The sequence below is a fragment of the Xenopus laevis genome, chromosome 1L (assembly GCF_017654675.1).
Source record: "Xenopus laevis strain J_2021 chromosome 1L, Xenopus_laevis_v10.1, whole genome shotgun sequence".
Lineage (NCBI taxonomy): Eukaryota > Metazoa > Chordata > Amphibia > Anura > Pipidae > Xenopus > Xenopus laevis.
The window spans coordinates 170449802-170466912 of NC_054371.1; the positions used below are offsets into that span (position 1 = coordinate 170449802).

General features: G+C 37.9%; 1 protein-coding gene across 1 annotated transcript in view; it reads right to left on the reverse strand.

Annotated features, from left to right (window-relative positions):
* sfswap.L (splicing factor SWAP L homeolog) overlaps nt 1-17111 on the reverse strand; it is a 60506-nt gene that overhangs the window by 15172 nt on the left and 28223 nt on the right. Inside the window, exons 11-13 of the mRNA XM_018262420.2 lie at nt 15086-15233; nt 13413-13652; nt 11497-11684 (exon numbers count right to left, since the gene is read on the reverse strand). Coding sequence (XP_018117909.1) covers nt 11497-11684; nt 13413-13652; nt 15086-15233 — 576 coding nt within the window. The remainder of the gene's footprint in view (nt 1-11496; nt 11685-13412; nt 13653-15085; nt 15234-17111) is intronic.

The following is a 17111-nucleotide window of genomic DNA, read 5'->3' on the forward strand; positions in this document are numbered from 1 at the left end:
ACTATTTTAGTGAAGGCAGCAGATAAGGAGCAGAGTATACCCAAAAAGCCCCAGAGGTAAAGCAAAAGATTACCTTGTTAGTGAGGAGCGGTCAGGGTAATGTCGCAGAGAGTCGAGCTGAAAGAAAGCCCTCTTTGTCTGATGCGCAGTAATGCGCTATGCAACAACGGAACGGCGCGAAAACCGCTTGTCGCGTCAATGACGTCATCACGCCATGCGTGCGCACGTCCCCCTGACCGTCCCATGCTACCGCCGGTCTCCCAATGCGACCGTTTACTTGACTGTGGCAGCGCAATAGCATGCCTTTACTGTCTGTGCCTATTAACAGCGCGAAAGCATGTCTTCCCATGATTTTAACATATAGCAGCGCAGAAGCATGCCGTTGTCAAGAGGACCGAGTCACTCTATAGGGAATATGGTAGCGCCCCCGCATACCTTGCCCTGCTGTGTGCTGTGTCTAAGATAGCGCTCGCTTTGAACTTAGTGAGGCATGACACACAAGTGAACCGCAGCGTAAAAGCCTGCTGCACTCGCACACAAACACCAACGTGTATAAATAATGAGGGCAGCGCAAAAGCATACCCCTTACAAGCGATATTTCTAGAAAAAATAAAGGGAGAAAAAAATTACCTACCTCCTTGGGAGCAGGATGACAAAAAACTAAAGTGGGATGGGCTAATGTCGTGGAGAGGAGGAGCAGCCCTGCAGTTTTTTTCCTGTCATCCTGCCTCCTAGAGGGAAGAAGACATTAACCCTTTGGTACCTGTGCTGCCAAGGGACGTTTGAGAAATACAGTTTCAGAGATTCAAGCCATATGTGCATTGACAAGCAGATGCTTTGCCTATCAGTTCTTCTGCAACATGGGCCAGATCGATGTTAGCAGAGAAAAAGCAGTGTGCCATTACCCAAACTTCTGTGGTCAGCAAACCATTAAAGGGGAACTATTGCGAAAATGAAAATTTAATGTAAGCTTCATCATACTGAAATAAGAAACTCTATAAATACAGTTTTACATCACCTGATTTTAAGTTTTCCCTCATTTTACATTGTTGTTTTGTCGTCCCTCCTATATTATGCATAATACATTTTCCTGATTTTACATAATTTTTGTTCTGGTCCCCTGAAAAACGTAAAATGGGGGTTCTACTGTACAATCACTTAAATATTCTGCATTGTTTCAGAAATAATCATGTTTATCTTCACTATCCCCCTCTCAGCATCTGTTTATCTTCCTTCTGTCTTCAAGCAGCAGTTGGGTGTCAGATGATTGATCCAATATATCTTATTGGGGGGCTTCCATTCCTAGCAGATGAATTAGAGCTCATTCAAAAAAGGATTCCAGTACCAACAAAATAACTGCCTTTTGCACATATCCTGCATGTAGAGAGACATATTTCTGGTGATTTTAATAGAGTGAGCTCTTATACATCTAGGAAAAAGGAGCCCCCCTATAAGATATATTGGATTTAACTTCCAATGAATATCTGACTTGCAAGAAGAGAGAATAGTAGTGAAGATTAACTTGATTATTTCAGAAACCATCTAGAATTTTTAATTTAATGTATTTAGAAAGATTCTTATTTCAGTATGATGAAGCATATATAAAATTTTCATTTTCGTGATAGTTCCCCTTTAAGTAAACAGCTTGCAGCAACAAGCTCCTCACCAACATTATAAAAGATCCCAATTTGAAAATGATCCAGTTTAGTTTTTCACTACGTTTCCAACCCTAGAACGAAGGTCACTATTCACTCTCATCTACACATGGATGCACAAATGAAAGTTGAAGATGAGAAGCAGTTTAATGTCTTTGTATGTTTGAGTGCACTGAAATATGTCAGCACATGCTGCTTCAGAATCAACAGCAGCTCATCATTTAACCTTTTGTACCAGAGTCTAGTTTTTCACTTCGTTGGCTTTAAAGCCTATTTTGTTGGTGCATTTGGGACCTTTTGGCTTACCCAGGACAATTACATATTGTTTTTTTTTTCGAGACAAAATAATCTTTTTAAAACTGCCTGAAAGTTTCTAATAGTAATTATGGAACAAGATATAGGACTTCACATAGCTTAAAAAATTACACTTATTACAAATAGTAATTTATTTTTTTTAAATATTAATGATTTAGAAATCCTCAAATACTGATGGGCTATTCTGACCAGTTTTGCCAAAAAATCGCAAAACAGCGAAACTTGCATTAAAATCTATAGGCGTAAAAAAATTTTTTTTTGTCATTGGAGTTTATGAGCATCATTTTTGCAGCAAAAAACTCCGCTCATCATTAGTCATGAATCTTGAACATGACATTGCCAAATATGTATAGTTTTACAGAAACTCAAGGCTTTTCGATCTCTATACATAAAGGGCAACAGAATACCGGATTTCTAACAGTAAGTTGACCCAAGAAAACTATTAATGTCATAAAAAATAGCAATAACAATAAATGTGTAACTGTACAGAGCATTTGTGTTTTAGATGGGGTCAACACCCATCTGCAAACTAGAAAAAGTTAGAAGATATAAAATAATTAAAAAATGATAAAATATAAATAATGAAAACCAACTGAAAAGTTGCTTAGAATGGGCCATTCTGTAACATACTTAAAGTTAACTTAAAGGTGAACCACCCCTTTAATGTCTCATCTCAAAGCATGCACATTATGCTTGTTATCTCTAAGCACATTAGGTAAAAAGATGCAGAAGCAGTGAGCAGGTGCAATAGACACCTCTTTGAGGTCTTTACAGTTGGAGAGAATAAAGGTGGCCATACACAGAGAGATCGACAAACGAGCGGATCTCTCCCCGATATGCCCACCTTGAGGTGGGCAATAATGGGCTGATCCGATCGGTGGCTTTTTGGGCGGTCGGATCGCGGGACAGCATCAACGAACAGATGCGGCCGCGATCCGATAGGATTTTTAGTCCCATCCGATCGAGATCTGGCTGACTTTCGGGCCAATAAGATAAGGGGTGGAGTTTCACTCTAGACAAGAAAGTAGCCGAGAGGCGCAGTTGAGTGGCTTGTGATACAATATCTACCTGATGAAGCTTTGGTTAACAGCTTGTTATTTGCAAACACCTTTGTATTGTCTTTCCAGCATGTAGAAATGTTGATGTACCAATCAGGTTACGTGACACTTGTCTAACTGTGATGTCACTAATAAGATCGAATGCCTATATATATATGTTTTTCCACTAGCCAATCTGTATGGTTGACAAAGGGACTTCCACCCCAAGATGTTGCACATCTGCAAATAAAATTAAGGGCTTGCCCTGTTTACACTTGTCGTGTGGCCTGGTGAATTTATGCACTACAGAACCTACCCGAGACAGTGAAGCACTGTTTGGAGTAATTTTAGGTGATTTTAAAATAAAAGGCTTTCTTATCCTTTAGGGTCACTTTGTCCAAAGGTGGTATATTCTACAAGCTGTGGCATTACAAAGAGTTAATAATTTTGCCCCTGGACCCCCTCTTCAGCTTAGCTTCTTTTTTCTCCTATAAAAATGTAAACCCGTTTTTTCCAGACCACTTTATCCTCATAACAATACTGCTGTTTGGCCAAACAGCCTTTTAGTTTCTATATAAACAAACCTTTTTGGCTACATTTTAAAACAACCTTTGTACTGTGTAAGAATCACACAATTTGGCATTCAGTAGTAAGTATGACTTGTACACAGTCTCTAAAATAAGCTAAAAGCAATGAGTGTGTAAGCAGGACGATTTCCTACCTACTGGCTGTATAAGTGGTGGTTCACAGGATGGATGTGACACTAAGTTGATCTGAGAGGGCAATTAACATACCTGAGCAGACAAGCATGTTATTTTTTAATAAACAGGATCCTGCCAATTACCGTAAAGTTCTACATTGTATATAGAGTACAACATTTAAAGCTGCCAGAATATCTCCTTGTTAAAATATTACTATGTTTAGAAGCAGCTTTTAATGAGCAAATTCCTTTCTTCAGTCTCTAGTGAAACAGGTGAAAAGAGTCTTGAGAAAACACACTGTGATGGAATGAAAACAACTACTGTTTAGTTACCAACAATATTTTATTGAAAAAAGCAGCTCAGTTGTGTGCATGATTACACTCAATTTATTTGAAACACACAAACCCCCTTGTCGAAATAGTTTTGATTTATCTATTCCATAAGATTTAGTTCAAAAAATGTGAGCTTGTTGGTCAGAGATAAACTGCATCACCAGATTGGAGGCAGAACAAACTTGCTGGGTTTATTTAAGCAGACATAATGTATAAATTTAAATAGAGATAAATTATGGTAATTCAAATTATGTAAAGATCCTCCATCTGGAAAACCCCAGGTCTCGAGCATCTAGATAACAAGCGTTTTTTCTGTATGTCTGAGTGACCAGGAAGATTTTAAATTCAGTACTAAAAATGTTATCTGGCATATGTTACCATAAAGTTGTACATATATTACATTTTCAAGAGCCACACACATCAGACAGTAGGACACTTTTAGGGGGTTATTTACTAAAACTCAAGTTTATCTTATTTTTTTTTTTAAACCAAGCTCGACCAAACTCACATCCATGATTTTATCTTATTTATGAATAAAATAACTTAAAAAAGTCAGGTCGGGAAAAGATAAAATGGAGCAAAAACGCAAATCACACAAATTTATTGTTTTTGACGCCCGTATTTAGCAGCTTCGGGGTATAATAAATCTCAAAAAATATGTTTCCCCACGAAAAAACCCTAGACCAGAAAAAAAAAATAAAATCGAAGTTTAAGGTGGCAGATATGTAGTAAAAAAATAAGGAGAATCCACAGGGATGGCAATGATATTTATAGCTCTGTGCAATATAATCTGCTAGAAATTAAACTGCTTAACAATTTCCCCAATAAATGCACCTTTGTGTGCAACACTTTGCCTGCCCAAGTGTCTATCTGTTTATTTTCTTCCTGACAGTTTCTAAGGTAGCAAACACACCAGCCTACCTTCATGCTACATATACAGATTGATTCAGCGAATACTTGACACAACAAGAAGCCACAATAAGACATGCCTGACAGTCTAACTGCTGAACACAATACTAAACGTACATCAGCAGTCATGTTCCATTACAGAGGCCACCTTTTCTGAACAGAAAGTGAAGAAAGGGATCTCACAACATTAAATACATCCTTGTTATTCCATTCAAGAAATTCAACAACACTACAGGAATGAAAAATATTTTTTTAAACAGAATGTTCATCTTTTGCAAAGTCCTAACAAAAGAATGTCATGTTTTCCAAATATATTTATTTGGCAAGAACCAATATTTTAAATTTCATTAATAGTTAATGTAGCCCCCTACCAGATAAATAATTGTGGGGTTACCCTCTGTAAAAAGGGACCACTGACCTACTCGTCCACTCCATTAATGCAGTGGCTAAGAAACTTCATAAAGGACAGCTGCAACTTTAAGCACTGTTGCACATGCCTGGTCCTTACATAACCCATTTGCATAGCATTAGATGTAATGGGAATCATCACTTTTGGAAAAGTGTATGTATTGCTAAAGAACATCCTGTTAACACAGTTCTGGGGATGCGCCGAATCCCCAAATCCTCTGTGAAAGATTCGGCCGAATACGGACCCCTAATTTGCATATGCAAATTAGGGGCAGGAAAGGAAAAAGTGGGAAAAAAATTCTTTTGTGACGAAAAGTCACGTGATTGCCCTACCCATCCTAATTTACATATGCAAATTAGGATCCAGATTCAGTTCGGCCAGGCACAAGGATTCGGCCGAATCCAAATCCTGATGAAAAAGCCGAATCCTGGTAAAATCCCAAACCGAATCCTGGATTCGGTGCATCCCTAGTTCTAAAACAAAATGGCAGACTTTCTCCAAGGTGCCGCAGGTCAAATGGGTTCACAAGCAGTCCAAAATTTAACAACATGATAAAGGGAATGCAGGGCGTCAGGGCAAGGCTTTCATTAATGAGCTACTGCTGTCCTTGCCCCAAAGTGATTTTTTAATCTGCCTGCCTATATCTGCTGTGAATGGCCACCTTAACCGCCATCTGTGAAAGATAGACAAGGTTCTTACTCTGCTTAAAGGGGAACTATCATGAAAATGAAAATACAAGCTTCATCATAATGAAATAAGAAATTAAATATTCAATTACGGTACATGTTCTGCATCGTTTCTGAAATAATCAAGTTTATCTTCACTACCCCTCTCTCAGCATCTGTTTCTCTTTATTCTCTCTTCATGCAGCAGTTGGGTGTCAGATATATATTGGATCTGGCAATGACTCTTATAGGGGGGCTTCCTTTCCTAGCAGATGTATTAGAGCTCATTCAAATAACTGATTTCAGTACAAACAAAATCTAACAAAAAACTGCCTTTTGCACAAATTCTGCATGTAGAGAGACAATTTCTGGTGAGCTGGAGTGAGCTCTAATACATCTTCTAGGCAAAAGGACTCCCCCCCCCCCCCCCATAAGACATAGTGGATCTGTCAATGAATATGAGACCCAACTCCTGCATGAAGAGAAACAGATGTTGAGAGAGGAATAGTATAGATGAACTATTGCCAAAACAATTCCTTTTTTTTATTGTATTTAGAAAGTTTCTTATTTCAGTCTGCTGAACCTTATATTAAACATTAATGTCTGCAATAGTTTCCCTTTAAAGGGGTTGTTCACCTTTAAATTAACTTTTAGTATGATGTAGAGAATAAACATTGAAAACCAACTGCAAATTGTCTCAGAATATTGCCATTTGCAGTTTTTGAGTTATTTAGTTTCTTATTCAGCAATCTGGTTTGCTAGGGTCCAAATTGGCAACCATGCATTGATTTGAATGAGGGAGTAAAATATGGGGATGGGCTCGAACAAAAAGAGGAGTAATAAAAAGTAGCAATAGCATTACATTTGTAGCCTTACAGAGCATTTGCTTTCTAGATGGGATCAGTGACCCCCATTTGAAAGTAGGAAAGAGTCAGAAAAAAGAGCAATAATTCAAAAACTATATAAAAGAAAAAATGAAGACCAATTGAAAAGTTTTAGAATTGGCCATTCTATAGCATACTAAAAAGTTAACTTGAAGGTAAACCACCCCTTTAAAGCGGATTATAATATATCTGAGAAATCTAGGTTTTTTGAAGCATTAAACAATCCATAAATTTGTCTGTGCCATTTATTGATTTAATACACTAGAAGTGAAAGCATGATATGTTTCACCTCACTGTTTAATAGATGAACCCTAACCAACAGATACACATCTATCAAACTTGCTAAAAAAGTTAAGGCAAATCTGCACATTATTAAATTCCTTGCTAAAATAAATATCCAATGTGCCGACTATTAGGGGCAGATTTACTAAGGGTCGAATATCGAGGGTTAATTAACCCTCGACATTCGACTAGGAACTAAAATCGTTCGACTTCGAATATCGAAGTCGAACGATTTAGCGCTAATCGTACGATCGAAGGATTATTCGTTCGATCGAACGATTAAATCCTTCGAATCGAACGATTCGAAGGATTTTAATCCAACGATCGAAGGAATATCCTTCGATCAAAAAAACACAGGCAAGCCTATGGGGACCTTCCCCATAGGCTAACATTGAGTTCGGTAGCTTTTAGCTGCCGAACTAGGGGGTCGAAGTTTTTCTTAAAGAGACAGTACTTAGATTATCGAATGGTCGAATAGTCGAACGATTTTTAGTTCGAATGGTTCGATTCGTAGTCGAAGTCGTAGTCGAAGGTCGAACTAGCCCATTCGATGGTCGAAGTAGCCAAAAAAACACTTCGAAATTCGAAGTTTTTTTAATTCGAATCCTTCACTCGAGCTTTGTAAATGTGCCCCTTAGTTTATATCTGAAGCTATAAAAACATATTATCTTCCAAAGTGTTATTTCCACAGCCTTTTATGAATCTGAATCTCTGATCAAAGCTAATAAAATCAGTACACTTATTAGCAAATATTATCTAAAAGTAATGTGCATAAACCCTAATTTATCTATATGTATATATATTAAATACTTTTAATCGTTTTTCTACATACTCTTGACATTTACAAATGGTCAGAGCTAGGCATTTCAAATAAAATCATTCTGTTATGGAAATTTAAAATTTGCAGGAAGGGCTGAATTTAATATTAGCATAATCTGACAGTTTTATCACCAGTAAATTAATAGCAAAACATCTGGACGCTGATCATTTTTAAGAGCTGACGTATAATTAGCATGGTAAGGAACTAAAGTAAGGTTATACATAGCAAAAAATTACACAAATCGGTAAAAGAAAAAAGTAATAAATATATTATGGTATATACTATGGACCTGGAAGCACAGGAGATGGCCCTGGTTGGGGACCCAACTGAACTCCCATACCCATAAAAGTGCAGTATCTGTTGCATCGGTGTACAGTAATGGGTATTACCCTATTCTGCACGCTAGTCTTTCGTTGACTTGCACAAAATGCATTAAGGCCAGACTGGGGACAGGATTGCGTCTATATCCTTATGGCTGGGTAATGGCTGGTGGTGCGGACCACCAGCAAAGTGAGCGTTTGATTTGTACATGTTGCCTAGCAACGGCAAGTGGTATGGGTACATTACCGATGACGGGTGCGCATAAACACCCACCAATACTGGATAAACCTTATGGTGTTAGGGCATGCTGGTGCCCAGAAAGGATAACATTTTCTACCTGAGGGGGCGATATTGATACAAGTATGGTCAGTCAATGGTTCCCTGTTGACTTTATGCCTTAGTCAGTCTACTTTTCTTCTTTAATAGATGTTTGGGAAGGGGGTGCTCGGTTTGTTTTTAACTCCAGGTGAAGGTCTCTCTTTCAATTTGTACATTTATATTTTTGTATGCCGATACTTTAAATCAAATCTGAACCTAGCCAATAACCCATAGCAACCAATCAGTGATTAGCTTTTTTTCAGCCAGCTGCAAGCAGAACAAAGAAAACAAAGATCCGATTGGTTACCATGTGTTAGTGTGCAGGTGCAAATTTGCCCAGTGTTTATAAACATAAATATACACATCTTTGCAGTTAGATGAATACAAAGAAATCAACCACAAAGAGAACATTAACATAACATTTGCTATATCTGAGTAGCACAGTGTCTATGTTTAATCCACAAGATCTTCAAAAGATTTCAAGGACACCATGATTATTTATAGATAATTGAAGAAAAATAATTCTAAGGTACATATGATAACTTAGAAATCTGCCAAACATAAGCATACATAACTAGGTTTAGTATTATTAGTATTTCTTTGATTATGGTTTATAATGCTGACCTGCAACTGCTAGCAGCCTGTAGTCTGCTATTCCTATATGTCTATTGCTGCAATGGTTGACCTGTAGCCAAGTATCCAAAGAATGTGTTGCACCACAAAATGTTGTGAAAAAGACCTGGGACTAAATTGTAAAAACCTTTAAACGAAAGTCTGGTCCATTTAAAAATATAACAAACTAAATCTGTAAACTGCAGTAATTGTATCAATATAAGAATTTCTTTATGCAGAGGGTTCTTAACCAATGGTTTGGAACCAGTTCATGGTTATAATGCTTTTAAGTCGCCATAGACGTTACAATTACGATCTTTCCTGGAAAAGAAATACGGTATTATTTGTGTGCCTATGGCACGAAAGACTCGGCCGAATAACGAACCAAATCCGATTTTTTTACTTACTTGTTTTGTGACAAAAAGTCACACAATTTCCCTTCCCGGCCCTATTTGCATATGCAAATTCGGAATCGGTTTGGCCAGGCAGAAAGATTCAGATGAATCATGCTGAAAAAGGCAGAATCCTGGATTCGGTGCATCCCTAGTCTATGGCCACCTTTCGGGGTGAGGTAGCATAATCTATTTTATAGATATAACGAAAATCTTCTCCAAAATATATGTATATATTTATATTTGTAGACAATAGTATTTAATTAGTATTTAAGTACATAATTCTAAGCTAAATCTTGGATCACAAAGGTGTCTCCCAAATTTAAAGATATAAACCTTCAAAACGATTGAATGTAAACTTGTTCAGAGTGCTCTTCTAAGCTCTTTTCAAATTTTCAATTTTAGATTTCAAGATTTTAGCAAGTTGCCCAGTGCTAATAAAATGGAATTGAGGCAACAGCGCCATGTGCTGGTCAGTTCTTCTGGCCAGGCTGATGGTCAGGAGAACATTTCAAAAGAAAGGCAGATCGCCGTTTTCATCGCATGCACAGCTGGAGTAATATTCCGGTCCCGAACAACTGCGTATGTGCCAAAAGTCGCAAAAATTTCCGAAAATTTTCGCCACATGCGCAGTTGTTTCAGACTGGAATATTACTCCAACTGCGCATGCACTGAAAACGACGGTCTGCTTCCTGAAGCTTAACGAAGAAAAGAAGATGGTGGCCGTGAGCTCCCGAGGTCAGAATCTGCACTGAGGGGTAAGTAAAAAGTTAGGGGCATTTGCCCTGGGTACCAGGTAGGCTGGGGGGAGGAGGGAGGGGTTTTTCATGTTACGGGTTGAATTCTCCTTTAAACTGAGCACCACATATCAAAGTTTAAGAAACAGTGCAGGTATGGAAACATCATGCTTACATGATTTCAGATGATATTTGCCACTTTCAATTCAGTTTTGCTGCATATTTTTCTTGTTGTGGAACTATTATACTTTTTTGCAATAAATACCATCTAGGTGCATTAAAAGGTAAGATATTGCCTTGGCTTATTAGTTATTATTCTACCAACTCTTTTGAACAAACATTTAAAGGAGAAGGAAAAGGTTACTGCACTTGGGGGTGCAAAATATTAGGCACCCCAAGTGATTGTATTGACTTACCAGAAATCCTGGGCCAGTGCTCCTATCAGCAGAAAACTGCACTGACCCGGGGTTATACCAGTGAGCACCAAGGAGCCTCTTCCGCCTACCTCTTTCATCGCACGGTTGAGCATGCGCAGTAGAACGAAAACCCAAACTTTAACTAAAAAGTCTGCTATTTCATTCTACTGCGCATGCGTCTGCCCCGGGAAATTTGAAGAAAGAAGAAGCTGGAAGAGGATCGCTCAGTGGTGCTCACTGGTATAACCCAGGGCCGGTGCCGTTTTCTGCTGATAGGAGCACTGGTCCAGGGTTTCAGGTAAGTCAATATAATTACTTGGGGGTGCCCAATATTTGGCCCCACCAAGTGCACAAAGACTTTCCTTCTACTTTAAGCTCTACTTATGTCTAATGAAACAACTCCTTAACCACTTCTGCTAGAACCTTTTTTTTGTTCAGTCCCTTACTAGAAAACCTTATTTGTGCTTTCACCCAATTAGCCAACAACACTCTTTGCTGCAACCTTGTTTCATCCCTCAACCAATTTTCCTAGTGTCTTTACAGTTCTTTGCCAGCTTTTACTTCAGCTCATTGTCTTCATATTTTCTTTTCTATTTGAACCAGAGCAGTCCTCACGAGGAACCAAAAGAAAAAAAAAAACCAAATACACCAAGATTTTTGTAACTGGTAAAAATTTACCAAGACAGCTTACCTCTGAGCTGAAAGGGCTTTCCTCTATTCTTCCCAATTCTGCTTCTAATGGATTCTTTAATGTTTGTAAGAATAAGGCAGCTTTCCTTTTACGTTCAGCCTGCAGTTGCTTCTCTTTTGATTCTTTTGCCGCTTGTGCCAGTTTTTCTCTAGCTGCTGCTGCCAATCTGTCTTCAAGCTTTTGCTTTGCTAAATTAAAATGAACAACACTATTGAGTGTGAAGGTTCTAAGTTATACCGATAAAATTGACGCTTCTCACTCAAAGCTAACAATCTACTGAAAATACTGGTAAATCAATAAAATTATCTTCACCTGACAATGGATTTGGTGTGTTCATTAGCTATATCAGTTGCTAAAACTCAATATTACAAGGTGCAGTACAGTATGCTACAAATAACTACCTGTACTATGTTTTCCTTTTCAAAAGCAGTTTTAAAGGGATTCTGTCAGGATTTTTATGACAAAGTTTTTATTACTAAATTACACATTGCATGTAATTCATTCTAACATTTAAAATTGTATTCTTGAACCAATAAATGTATTTTTTAAGTTGTAATATTGGTGTGTAGGCAGCCATCTCAGGTCATTTTCCTGGTCATGTAATTTGAGAAAGAGCCAGCACTTCGCTATGGAACTGCTTCCAGATAGGCTATTATTTCTCCTACTCAATGTAACTGGAGGAGTCACAGTGAGTCTTGGATTTTTACTATTTAGTGATATTCTCATATCTACCAGGGATCTGTTAGCTTGTTACATTCCCACAGTTCTGTTAATATGCTGCTAGAGGGAAAGGAGGAAGGCTAAATCACTCCAATTTGAAGTCCAGCAGTAAAGAGTGACTGGAGTTTATAAGAGCACAAGTCACATGACTTGAGGCACCATGGAAACTGGCAACATGTCTCGCCCCATATCAGATTTCAAAATTAAATATAGAAAAATCTATTTGCTCTTTTGAAAAATGGAGGAGAGCTATTAAGTGATGCGTTTTGTAAAACAATGTTTTCCCATGACAAAATCCCTTTAAGTTAAATTGTAGATCTGTAAATAATGGAATCTTTTTCTAAATTGACAAATACTGACCAGCTACCGCTAACAAAAACACAGAACCAGGTATGATCTATTATATGGGATGCTTGGGACCAGGGGTTCTGTGCACAAGTGTTTTTCAACATAGCCCTTTTTAACAGCATTTCGTATATTATCATCATTAACGCAATATCCTGCAAGCACTGTACTATAAATGGGTGTATACACTAACAGATTACAAAAAAAAAAAAATACAGCCAGTCATTGATAAAAGAAAGCCCTGCTCAAAAATGTTATATTATTCCCGTTAAGTTCATCTTGCGCTTTATCTGCTTTCTCTGTGTTTTGGTTTCATTTTCTTAAATCATGCATCGCACTACTAAAAATCTAGTAGCATCTACAAGAGTGTAGGTTTTCTGTAAAATGCTGGCCATCATAAACATTGGAAAAAGTTTAGCAAAACCACATTCACTTAATTTTAAACAACTTTTTGGCTCTACAAATAGATACAATTCCAGTCGTGCATTATAGTAGTTGCTACTCATTGCCACATATACACTAGTGATGTGCGGACTGGAGCTGACTTTAGCCTACACACATCCCACCTGCAACCTTTTACTGCCCCTTCCATGTGCACCCTTTTATATGCTCGAACCGGTTGTGCCCCATCCCCTTCTGTGTCGTCACAGTGGGGCAGGCGAGAGTATATAAATGAAGGAGCACACCGGGTTAGGGCAAGGTGCGGGTCCAAATTTGGGTGACCCTGCACATCATGAATATACACATATTATAAGCTTCTTTTACAACAGCATATGCCCCAAGATCCCCAAGAACAGATTTATTTGGATTAACACAAAAGCTCCAGTAACTATGAAATCCACATATTATACCTTGTTTTGCTTCAATCTCCTCTGGAGTTAGTTGAGGTCTCTTTTCCTCTGCCATTGAGGGCCCAGTACTGTGGGCTTGGCTACTGCTTGATGAACCACTTGCCTTGCTTTGGTGGCCATCTTTTTGGGTGTCACCTTCTTCTTCTTCACTGTCATCATCTAATTTAACTCTGTTTTTCTCAAGCGGCAGAAAGTCAGTTTCCTTTACCTTTATTGCAAAACTTATCGGTGCAAAAGAGACTGCAGAAACAAACAGAAAAAGATAATCAAGTCAACCACCATTGGACCCAGCAATGCTTAGATTTATATATCTCATGAAAGGCACATGAGTGAGAGCATCAGTTACTAGTCAGATACCTGACGGAACCGAAAAATTACAAATTACAAAGCCCAACTGGCACAGCGATTAAATCTTTCTATGGTAAAAGAATGCAGCTTTAGAAGGACTAATAATGTGCTTTCAACCAAGACTAGCACACAAAGCTAAAGCTTTCTTCAGCATTACATTTGTGCATCATGGGCAATATGGAAACCTAACATACTATCAAAATGACAGTAACTATTACTTTTCCTACTCCTTTTTACCACATTACAGCAACTTCTGCAAGTGAGCCTGGACTCACAGTTTAAGTGAACAGTTCAGATAATGTGAGGATCAAGGATTTCCATCTATGTAAAAACAAAATGAGTAGCATGATTTTAACTATACAACCAAACTTTCAAATATAATCTTAATGAGGAGGTTCACCTTTTGGACAATAAAGCTAATTTAACAGCCCATGTCATTAAAAAACATTTTTGTAATTTATCTTTATTACTTTAAATGTTTCCAGAGATACATACCATAGAAGCTTTGGATCATCTGATCATCTCTGCAAAAACTCTCTCAGCTCTCTCCTCCGTTAGGGGATCGGCGACACACTTTGTGTAGAAAGAGATACAGGCTGCCGAATAAGAAAGTTAAGGACTTCATTTGCTTATCTTCAATTCCATTGGCTGGCAAGATTCAGCCAATCAGATCAATGATATGCAAATGAAGCAGGAGAGAAGGCTTGTGCAGTGCAGATTCAGTCCTGAACTTCTTTATACTGCAGCCTTCATATCTTACACAGAGGAGAGAACTGAGAGAGTTTTTACAGAGATGATCCACAGCTTCTATGGTATGTATCTCTAAAAGGAAACATATAAAGTAATAAAGATAAATTACAAAAAAGTTTTTTTTATGGCATGGGCTGTTCAATTATCTTTATTGTCCAAAAGGTGAACCTTCCCTTTAATAGTAAGCTTAAGGATACATAAGCCTTTCCTGGTGCATATGCAAACTGCTGTGTTGGAACACAATGTGAAATGACTATACGTACGTGGGGGGAAAGAAATAGATTTTTCCATAAAGCCAAACTGAATTAACTCAATATAAGAGATTCACAATTCACACAGGAAAGAAGAAAAAATGGTTACTGGATAAAGTTCCTATGTGAACCATGGGTAAATATTTTTCACTTGTGCGGTGGCTCCGTTTCTAGAAAACACTATAGGGGCTTCAAGTCTTTGAATAGGCCATCTGCAAACAAATCAAAATAGAATGCAATACAGACCACATGCAAAAAATAGTGTCCACTCAACCATGAAAACAAGTTTCTAAAGCAAAGGGACAGTTTCAGGGGAGATATTACCTTTCATGAGCTTCCCATCACTGTCAGGCTTACTGGCAGCTGAATCACCTTTAGAACTTGTGCCATCATTCACTTCAGGATCACTGCTTAAAAGCGATTCGTTCGTTATTTCAGTAGAACCTGTATTTGTATCAATCTCGGAAGTAGGCTGCATAAAAAAAATGAATCAAACATAAAATTAATGCTAAGCATTACAATAACAATGACATCAACAGTAAAATAAATTTTTGCGACGAAGTTCCATTACAATTCTATGTAGAGGCGTGACAGCAATAAAAAGATTTGAACTATAAAATAGAAGGTAGAATCTCATATATTTGAAGATCAATAATTTACGTTGTAGCTTTTAAATATGGCTATTATTATAGGGGATTTGCACGAAAATATTTCACAGATATTTCTGGCTTATGTCATTCTTTCAAAGCTTAGAGACTATCTAAGGGGATCAATTGTGGTATAAAAAAATTTGGAGGATTTTCTATCAATTAGGTTTTCACAATGTAAACTTTTCCCCAAATTCTCAATATTTTCATAAAAAATATGCAGTTTTAAATCTTTAAACTATCACTGATTATCAGTATTGACTCTGTTTGATCAAGCATGCCCATACAGATTTAAAAGACAGTGTTGAAAAAGCAAGCAAATGTTTAGTAGTGCCAATGTTGCACAACAATTATGCTAGAATGTTGGGTAACACTACATGGTGGGTAGAAAAAAAACAGTAATTTGTGCAAATATCTAGGACTTGGCACATAGTGCTGGTATAGCCACCTACAGAGCTGTCAACTACCCCTATTTTATCGGGAGTTACCCAATCTTACAATATGCCCCCCCCCCAAAAATCTCCCTTCACTTTCCCACATTCCCCTGATTTTCTGATCTGGTTATGTGGCTTTAGGAGAAGTTCTGCGCATATGCGTGACATAATTTTCTACTACCCGGAATTTCAAGGTGTTGATTCTACTGGTTATGAAGTGGACAGCTCTGCACCTAGCTCAAATTGTAGGGAAAAGAGGAGAGCACACAGCGGGCCCGAAACATGTCGTGTACGAGTAGTCAGCTAATAAAAGGATAACCACAGGAGTGCTCTCCTCTTTTCCCTACAATTTGAGTTATATATATCAGGATACTGGTGACCTGATCGAGGAAAGTTGCACTCTTTTTTTCTGAATCAAGCTGGCGTTTTTGGACAATATATTTCTTGGGTAGCTCTGCACCTAGCTCTTGTTTCTGCAAAAAGTGCTGGGTCATATCGCCAATAATTAAAAACAGGTATGGTAGAGCATTCTGCAGAATAAATATAGTGTTATAACTTGCACTATTGTGGCTAATCTATTGGCAATAAATTGCTTCGGTAGCTTTCCTTCTCCTTTAAGGGACAAAGAAAATCACTTGCTTACTTTACACCCAGTCAGTTTCTTCCCTTCTGCCAGTTAAATCTTGATGCATGCTCAGTACAGAAAATTTTAAATAAATAACTATAAGGCACATGTATCCTCTCAGGCCAGTGCAGTAGGATACCTGTTGTTAAGCAACCCAGACTGGTGTATTATTTAAAGAAGGCGGCAAGTAAGATCTGCTAGCCACTTGGGGGTGCCAAAATAAGTATTAGTAACATGCATCTTAACACAAAAATAATCCGTTATCAAACATGAGTAAAGGTGATTATACACACCAATATTATTGTACAAAACAAAGTTTCATGCAATATTCGGTGTGTGGAGACTGGCTGACCGATCAGCAGAAGGCTTGGATATTGGTCAGCTTGTCGATCAGGCTGGTTGTAAAATTTGAAGGCACCCCAAACATTGGCCATTGAATCGTTAGGTACAGGTAGAATGCGATTGTTTTTACCTGTATATACGATGATTCAGCTCTACACGTGTGTATTGAAACAAACTATCTTTCTTCGAAAGAACTTTTAGTGGAAAGATCGTAATTTTTATATCTGGCCAGCTTAAGAGACTTGCACAGGTCTATATAGGTAGACCAGAAGAGACTTGCTCTTTTACCCAATTGAACCCGA